The sequence below is a fragment of the Oculina patagonica genome, chromosome 8 (assembly GCF_052425735.1).
Source record: "Oculina patagonica isolate OP01 chromosome 8, crgOcupat, whole genome shotgun sequence".
NCBI lineage: Eukaryota > Metazoa > Cnidaria > Anthozoa > Scleractinia > Oculinidae > Oculina > Oculina patagonica.
In genome coordinates, this window is record NC_135765.1 from 1,644,479 (window position 1) to 1,653,661 (window position 9,183).

At 41.2% G+C, this 9,183-nt stretch overlaps 1 protein-coding gene across 2 annotated transcripts in view; it reads left to right on the forward strand.

Moving 5' to 3' along the window:
- LOC144663978 (cell adhesion molecule DSCAML1-like) overlaps positions 1–9,183 on the forward strand; it is a 29,037-nt gene extending 19,854 nt beyond the window's left edge. For both annotated transcript variants that reach the window (XM_078525074.1, XM_078525075.1), the window contains exons 11-20: positions 186–482; positions 905–975; positions 1,431–1,665; positions 2,536–2,838; positions 3,360–3,668; positions 4,532–4,804; positions 5,291–5,572; positions 6,043–6,240; positions 6,902–6,974; positions 7,251–9,183. In XM_078525074.1, coding sequence (XP_078381200.1) covers positions 186–482; positions 905–975; positions 1,431–1,665; positions 2,536–2,838; positions 3,360–3,668; positions 4,532–4,804; positions 5,291–5,572; positions 6,043–6,240; positions 6,902–6,974; positions 7,251–8,418 — 3,209 coding nt within the window. In that variant the 3' untranslated portion in view covers positions 8,419–9,183. The remainder of the gene's footprint in view (positions 1–185; positions 483–904; positions 976–1,430; positions 1,666–2,535; positions 2,839–3,359; positions 3,669–4,531; positions 4,805–5,290; positions 5,573–6,042; positions 6,241–6,901; positions 6,975–7,250) is intronic.

A 9,183-nucleotide genomic window follows, 5' to 3' on the forward strand; every position in this document is an offset into this window, starting at 1 on the left:
GAAAGACCTTTTTATTGGTTTTTAGAATGATTGTTGCTAACCTTTGACAAACTGTCAAAAGCCATGCTCTCTCATCTCATCTAGAAAATTTCAAGTATTTATATGGTAATAGTGGATTTTTGTTATTGTTGTTGTCGTCGTTGTTGTTTACCGACTCAATCCTTTTCGTTTATTAACAATCACAGAAAGACCCTCCCCTCCATCTAAACCGGATGTGAAGGAAGTGGCCGCGCGCTCGATCTTTCTAACCTGGGCACCAGGATTTGATGGTAACGCGGCAATCATTGAATACACTGTGGAGTTCAAACTAAGTACAAGCAGCAGCTGGGTTGAAAGTGAGAAGAGAGTGGTTAAACAATCGACTGGACTCCTGGTTGATGGGCTCCGACCAGCGTCTAACTATGACTTGCGTGTTTACGCCGAAAACAAGCAGGGGAAAAGCGAAGCGAGCCCTTTTACAACACATGGGACCTTGGAGGCTGGTAAGCTGTATTCTGTTGTTGTTTTGTTTAAAGTGTAACTTCTTATAAATTGAAACAGCTGTTAGCGTGACAGCCTCGCGAATGTACTTTAATACCGTCGTTAACTGTGGAAAATAGATCATTTTGATGTATCGATAGTTTACAACCATTAGTAGAACGAAATGGCGGCATTACAGGCTAAATAGAACTTTCAAATTAATAATACTACATTTTCTCACACATGCTTTTTGAGCCAAAATAACATTTCACTTTAGAATAAGTTGAGTCTGGACGACGTTTCCCTACCAGTCAGTTGCCAAATGCCGAGTTTGATATAATGAATGATGTGTTTCCATTTCAAAAATACACCTAGCCTTTCCTTGCTCTTGACTGGAATACTGATTTTTTTTTGCGCAAAATTAACATGTAAAACACATTTTCAGCACCATCACAACCCCCTGAACTGGTGAACGTTACTGCAATCTCGTCCAAGCAGATTTACGTCCAATGGGAGGTAAGATTGTAAGATTGTTCATATAACACCGTGCGAAATTTGGTGAATGTGTCAAATGTTAACAACAACAGTGTTCCAGATTGTAGGAAAATTAAGTTCTATAAAATTTCGTCGACGACGTATTCATTACCGAGTCAAAGAAATTTGTTATTTTCAAACAATGAAATATTATATTAGTTGCTAGAGAAGTAGCGGAAGGTGGAGCTGTTTCAGTAAGGCCTGAGAAATAGTGCCTTTATCAACAAAGTCTTCGTTAAAGTTCTCGGTAGTTGGGGAGAGCGGGGGAGAGCAAGGAAAAAACGAGGGGAGACGCTCGCCCACGTTTTTCGCTCTCCCCCAACTACCGAGAGCCTGGAACAGACTATTCTCTGCGATAACCACAAACTCAGAAATTCTAGGAAAATGTTTCCCTGACATTTCAATACGTTTGAAAATCTCTCATTTATTTTGCACAGCCACCTCCCTTGTCAAGCAGAAATGGTGTGATCCGCGGCTACTTTGTATTGTACAAAGAAAAGAACAAGTACTACAGAGGAAACAACTTAACTGTGAGTGGCGGCGACAGGAGGAGTTACGTCATCAATAACCTTGATCCTTATAAGGCGTACATCATAGAGATCCAGGCGTTTACACGGGCGGGAGTTAGTCCGAGGAGAAGAGCAAAGGATGAAGTGCAAACACACGAAGACGGTAAGTTTACTAACAGAGAAGTAGTAGATAAAATATTCGCGTCCGATCTGTATGGGCGTTTACAATGGCGAGCCGCTAGGCGAGCCATTGTAAACGTACTACTTGGTTGATGAATGTAAAGTATTGTTATGCGAATCAGTACAGATCTGCATCAAAAGTTAATGAATACTAATTAGCTGAGCAGGAGTTTGTATCAAAAGTTAATTCTTTTGTCTGATTTGTATTGAGGTTTACAGTTGTGTACATGTGATCTGAATACTGTGCTGGGATTGGTTTGCACCCTCATGAATTATTAATGAATTTTACAATGGTTATAAATAAATCGGATAAAGCCAGTAATACCTTGATAGAATTGAAGCGTAGAAAATACAAGAACTTAACTGATCTTCACCGGAACAAAACGAAACAGAAAGGAACAGAATGGGACCAGTTTCTTATAAACCAAATACATCCCGTTTTGCCGTGGGTCTGTTTAGTTACAGAAGACGTCAAAATGCAGTAAGAACATCAGTGACCACTTTTTTGTTCTTACCACATTTAACGTCATCTGTGATCTATAACTGAAAAGACGCACTACAAAATGGAATTTATTTGTAAAATACAACAGCAACTTATAGGGTTAAGTGAGGCTAAAGCAAATGACACGCCAATAAATTCTTCTTCTCAATTATTTGTGTAACGCGCAATGACCAAATAGGGAATAGCGCCCTGGGGACGAGGTTGCAGATAGTTTGTGTGGGATTTGATGATCTTAAGTCGAGCAAAACTGGACTTACATGTCATCCACGGAGAATAGCAACACGTTTAGCCGCTTCATGCACCACTTGAATGAAATTTATCTATTTTCTTGACTTTTCTTTCTATCTCTAGTTCCCAGTCAGCCTCCCCACTCGGTCATAATCAGAGTACTCACCTCGCAAAGCATGGAGGTTACTTGGAGCAAGCCCCCGACGAACGCAATAAACGGTAAACTACAGGGCTACAGAGTGTATTACTACAGCACCAAGAACCCACAACAAGTCTTCAATAAGACTGTCACAAAGGCAGATGAGAGAAATGTGACGCTAACAGGACTGCGCAAGTTTACAACCTACAGGGTCAGAGTTGTAGCATTTACTCGAGTAGGAGAAGGAGTCGCTAGTCTTCCGCGAGGAGGAACAACTCTTGAAGACAGTAAGTATCATAGAAATGGCTCCTCTGTGTTTGTATCTATGAAGCTGTACACATGCTATCGCGTATGTAGTGTTGACAGCAAAAACTGACGAAATGAACTGAGGAGAATATTGCTGCCTTTGTAATGACATCTGCAAATGGTTAGATGTTCTATTCTTCTCGGATAATGACGATAAACCGTAGGCCCCGTCTCCTGCATCTTCAGTGTTATGGTCAGCAGGGGACGTAAAAGAACCCACACACTTATCGTAAAGAGTAGGGCATGGAGTTCCAGGTGTTGTGGACTAGTCTTTGCCCATCGTGCTGTGTACTGTTCAAATGCTCGGAGATATTAGCTGTACAAGCTTCTCTGAACTCCGAGGGTAAAAAAAACATGATGAATCAACTAGTTAAAGTCACGATTGATTTTGTTTTCGTATACGTACGCACTGCGGATCTAGTAGCCTACCAAATTAGGCGGTGTTCACTGCTTTAAAATCAGTAAAGCAGTCTCGATCTCACATGCTTATCTTTCGTTTCAGTTCCCGGACCTCCAAGTAGAGTTCAGGCCATCCCGGTCTCCAAGCAAACAATTCGTGTCCTCTGGGATCCCCCCTTGGAACCCAACGGCATCATAAGAACGTATCTACTCTACTACAGTAAGACCATCAGCGACCCACTTCTAACGAACTCCAACAAGGTTATGGAGCTTAGAATAAGCGGAAATATCACGTCCAAATATCTACCTGGGCTGGAGTCTGATACGGAATATTTTTTTTGGGTTAAAGCAAGCACCTCGGTAGGAGTAGGAAATGGATCTGCTGTTGTTAGGCAAACAACAAAAGATACAAGTAAGTATACAAGTCTGTCATCAAATTGAGATCAGTATTTCGATTTTCGCGTCCGTCAGAGGATTGCAGGCGTGACCGTTCAGTTTTGTCCCTTTGGCCTTTGACTTTGACTTCAAGAATGGTCTCACTATTCACTTTGATCGCGAACATTAGTACATTTAGCAGCCCTGAAAATAACTAAATGCGCTTTCTTTATGATGTTTAGGGATGAATAGAACTAAGAGCTTAAGTGACGGTTAGCGAAAATATGATGAAGAAAAAGCGCACGCAATCGAGAGAAAAATATCACGCGTTGCCGGCGAAAACCTAATTGAATATTCAACATGAAGACTCGCGGAAACAAAGGTATCTGAAAAATAAAAATAAAAAATAGGTAAAGAAACCGCAGTAAAGTAGGCCGTAGGGCCAACACTAATAGGTTACCCGCCCCTCCTGGGATTCGGAACAGTCTGTCTATTAAGCGCGGACCAAACGAAGATGAAAGTTGATGAGAGTTCAAGCTTTCACTCTAGTTTGGCCTGAAACGCTCATGCACTCTTATCGACTCTCGTGCGCTCTCGTCGACTTTGGACATGCTTAAACTTTTCATGAGAGGCGATAAGAGTTTTTTTCTTTCTTTCCATCGCTATTGACGGACTCTCGATGACTCTCGTCCTCGTTTGGCCTGACTTAGGGATAGTTGATGAGAGTTGATGAAAACTCTCATAAGAGTAAACTCTCATCAACTCTTCTTCTCGTTTGGTCCGGGCTTTTCCTTTGATGATAAGTACAACAGGAGTGCATTCAGACATTCTTTCAAATTAACATCTTCCCCTTCTCAAATTTTTCTATCCTTATAAAAAATCCTTGTACCGTACTTTTAGTTCCAGCAAACATATTTTACGACAATTTGCCGGTGACCCTCGCTACACGCTCAACATCCGCCATCTTGGATTGTGAAGCCTATGGCTACCCCAGGCCCACAGTCATGTGGTACAGCAGTGGTCGTGAGCTGAGTGACCGCGCCAAATATCAACAGCTCGCCAATGGCTCCCTGGAGATCAATGACGTCAGAGAGAAGGATGCTGGGAAGTATGAATGCACGGCCAGTAATGAGCTGGGGAGAAAAACAGTGATCAGGGAACTTCAAGTAAAAAGTAAGTGATGTAATGCTTGAATTTTCATTCTTTAAAGGCTTTTGACACGGATTTTAACAGATTTTTGAACAGACATGATATTTTGTAGTAAAAGTCTAAAAATAATGATCCTTTTTTGTTAAAGATTGCTTTTCTTAAAGCACTGAAACTGTTAACAGGCGTCTTTGGCTGCGGATGACTAGGATGGAAATGGATTACAAATTGAAAAATTGTGGCTAAACCTTTCAAGTTGTTTTCGCGCTTCTTCAAAAAAATCAATATTTATGGTTGTTGTTTTATTTCTCTCCGAAAATTAACGTTATAAGAAAATTAACGTTTCACCTACAGGCCCATTTTCATGCGAATCAAAATTAATTTTCATTTGAATGGTTTTGCACGTAGACTCGTTTTAAAACAGAGGCAAAGGGTAACTCGGAAATGGCCTATTTATATTTACGAAAACAAGTGCTTTAAATCTCTTTATTTTCTTTTGTTCTTCTTCATTAGCACCACCATTACCGCCGACAATTATCAAGTTTATTGTCCTCACGGACACAGCTGCTCTCAACATCACCTGGAGCGCGTGGGACGATGGGAATAGTCCCGTGACCATGTTCATTCTTGAGTACAAAGTGAATGACGGGAACTGGAAGGTTCAGTACATCAGTAATATCAACTATTACGTGCTACACGACATTAACTTCAATAAAGTGTATTACTTCAGAATCTCGGCACTGAATGCGGTTGGGAGAGGAGAGCCCAGCAAAAAGCGCAAGGTTGTATTTGATGGTAAGTTAAATGTTAAAAGAGTGGCAGCGATGTGATAGACCGAGTTTTAACAACATTCTGACCGGAAAGTTCGTATCTTGTGAGGGAAATGCTGTGAGTAACCTATGATGGCCTAGCACCCTGTCCATCCAGTGGGATTAACAATACATGGGGACAAAGGGAACAGGATTCCAGAATTGAAAGGGGGAGAAAAGAAGTCAACGAAAGGCGAGAAAACGATATTAGGAAGACGGATTCCCATGCTGGCGAAAACCAGGAGAAAAAAGAAAACATTTCCCTAGAGAAACAGCACAAAGATTTGGGAACCCTTTAGATAGGGGCGGGAATCGGTAGGTATGGAAGAAATTGTCGGGCACAAGGTCCTTGATAACGTTATCTAGCATAAGCTACATGTGATAATACAACACAGAGATTTCAGTCCTTTTTTAGCGTTAAATCATGCCATAACTGTTTTTGTCATTTCCATTTAGAGGAAAAAACTCCAATAGTCACTCCCATAGAAGAAGTACAAGAAGTTGATCCAACCTCAGGCAGCAGGGCTCAGTTTTATCGCAATCCTACATTCCTTGGAGTCCTGATCGGTGTTGGAGCGCTGATTGTTGTTGTTATTGTGTGTTTATTGTTGGTGGCCTTCAGAGGAGGGCACATAAGCATCGACAAGATTCACAGTAAGTTACCATACACAAACTGTCTTCACTGATCTCCGAACAATTAACTCTTGTACAAGCTGAGGAATTTCTCTCAGTGTTTAATTATTTCTTGCAAAGAGAGATCAAAGGCCGAGCGCGCAACGAGTATGATTTTTTATGGAAACATGATTGGGCTAAATAGTGAAACTTTTTTGTTATAAGTAATATCCTTAACAGGATCAAATTATGCCGGGGGATTTCTTAATTTAGAAGACTGACTGTTATAGATAAGTTGTTAAATTAAAGGTGAATGGACTTCGCATTTTTAGGTAGTAGATAAAATATGAGCGGGAGATCTGTATGGGCAGTTACAATGGCGAGCCGATAGGCGAGCCATTGTAAACGCCCATACAGATCGGACGCGAATATTTTATTCTACTTGTGAAATGAAAACAATAAATTGAATGCAAAGTATTGTTATGAGAATCAGTAGAGATCTGTATCAAAAGTTAATGAATACTAATTAGCTGAGCAGGAGTTTGTATCAAAAGTTAATTCTATTGATTGATTTGTATGGGGGTTTACAGCTGTGTACATGTGATCTGAATACTGTGCTGGGATTGGTTTACACCCTCGTGAATCATTAATGAATTTTACAATGAAAATTATGTATTGTTCTGTTTTGGTTTGCTTTTTCCAGACTGGAGGAAATACTGGAAGGGAAAAATGTTCCGAGAGCAACTTCCAATACAGCAGAGTGACTACGATCAAAGGTAAATTCTCCTCACTGCCTATCATACATTTCTCACAATGTTAATTTTGAGAATTTAGTGGTACATCAAGACATCCTTCCCAGTAGTCCAGGCTTATGATTGGCTGAAATCTAATTTGGAAACGAGAAGGATAAAATCATGGGCAATATCATAATGTCGCGATATATTTTTTAATGTTCGATTATAATCTTCCCTAATATATTGGCAAACGTTATTTTTACATCCAGATCACACAAAATATTATACCTGCTGTATAAACTATGCAATTCTTTTCAGGCCAAACAATCCTGACCAATCAGAAGGCAGTCCTTCAACCAATGGTAATCTAGCAGATTCGTCCTCCTCGCTTGAACCAATCCGCTCGACACACGGCTCTGAGATCAGTCTCCCCAGGAGTATGCTTCGTAATCATTTCGCCCAAGAGACTATTATGGAGGAGGACTTCCCGCCTCCACCCGCACCGTATCACTCAGGCACACCCGGTCAGCCCCCGCCCCCACCCCATGAGGGTAGCTTTAGTGACACGTCTTCAGAAGGAAACTTTGTTCAACCTGTCTATCACCGCCCAACACTCCATGATGCTGAGCCAGTGGCGCGTGCGCGACGCTTCACGGAAGAAGATCATGGCACGTACCCCAGTACCTACATCACGCAGAGATCGCTGAACGGAACCCCTGGTATTGGGATTTTGGGATTCCGCGGGCACGCTGACGGTGGTTCTGAACTTGATACCACAAGTATATCAAGAGCAATGGAGTCAAATATTGACCTGCGTCACTCGGCCGCTGCCAGCAGGTTGGGCCGCGCCAGCAAAAGTCGCGGTCAGAGCCAGGAACTTGTTTATCCTGTGTATGTGCACAGTCCGGCATCCGCGATAACAAGGCCACGTGACTCGGGCCTAGGACCTTCACGGAATGACCTTCGTCGAGCAAGCCTCACTTCCAAGCGGAGTACCAGTCAAGTGACGCCTGTAATAAGAGCGGTGCAGACGCCACAGCGGAGAGAGTCAGAATCGTCAAAAGAACACAGCCCCTACCACACGGGCTACGGGACCCGGGCGTCACGTGACCCACGCGCTTACGACTCGGCTTCGTCAGAGTACAGCTCATCACGTGACGAGCTTATATCCGCGCTTGAGTTCGGTAAACGTCATAATCTTGATAAATATTATGGGGTACCAACCCTGGAAACTACGTCGGTTTCTTCAAACACAACGAACAGTAGTGATCAGGACGGAATATGCAAGTTTTCGGCGAGCCCCAGGCCTCTCGGGGACGGTTGTTTTGCGCCTACCGCAGTCCACGCTCCTCCATTTAATCCCCGATCAAGATCGCGGGGGAATGAGAACTATATTTATGTCCTCGATCCACGCCGACGCGGCAGAGAACGAGGCGCGGATCCTGTCACATCGCAGCAAAATGCTGTAAATGGTTCAATAGTTTGACGAAAAACGGAACCAATCACAAGATAATAAATCATTAACATCGAATTTGTATCAGACGTGAAGCCTACAAGCTGGAAGTTTAAACTGTAACATCCTAAGTAAAACAAAAAACAATTGCAGCTTTGCAGTGAAACATTTCATAGAGATAGAACTTACTTACAAAGCTTTGCAGCCTTCCGACAGCTAGTTTAGTTTGTGATAAAGCTCAGATAAATAATGAACAAGAAGAATATTTCTATTTATTGTCCTTGAGGTATGCTCGTGTTTAAAAACTGAATAAGGATAATTAAAGATAAAACCCAAATGAGTACCAAATACCTCGACTGAACTGAATTAAAATTGAGTTTTCACGATATAAAGAGACTACAAAATCTGTAAAGTTTTGATCGGTTTCCTTTACTTGTCCTTAATAATTTATTATTTTACGAGAAGCGGTATCTCAAGAGAGTGTTTAAACATCTGAAATTAAGAAGCAGAAATTAAATTTTAAAGAAGATATAAGCTAAATTAAATAGAGCTTACAGAATTAATGTATAAAACTCTAATAAAACACACAATAAACATGGATAGTCATGTAAATATGTTAGCCAGAGGCTAGAATTTTCCAAACAAAATAAAGTACGTTTTATGGAAATTTTAAATGAAATAAATAATTAAGCATGTTTTTACCTCTCTGCGATGTACATACCGCCATTGGGTTAAGAAAACTCGATGAATGTTTGTTAATTTGGTGAAAAGAAATTAAATAAATAACCATTAAACATA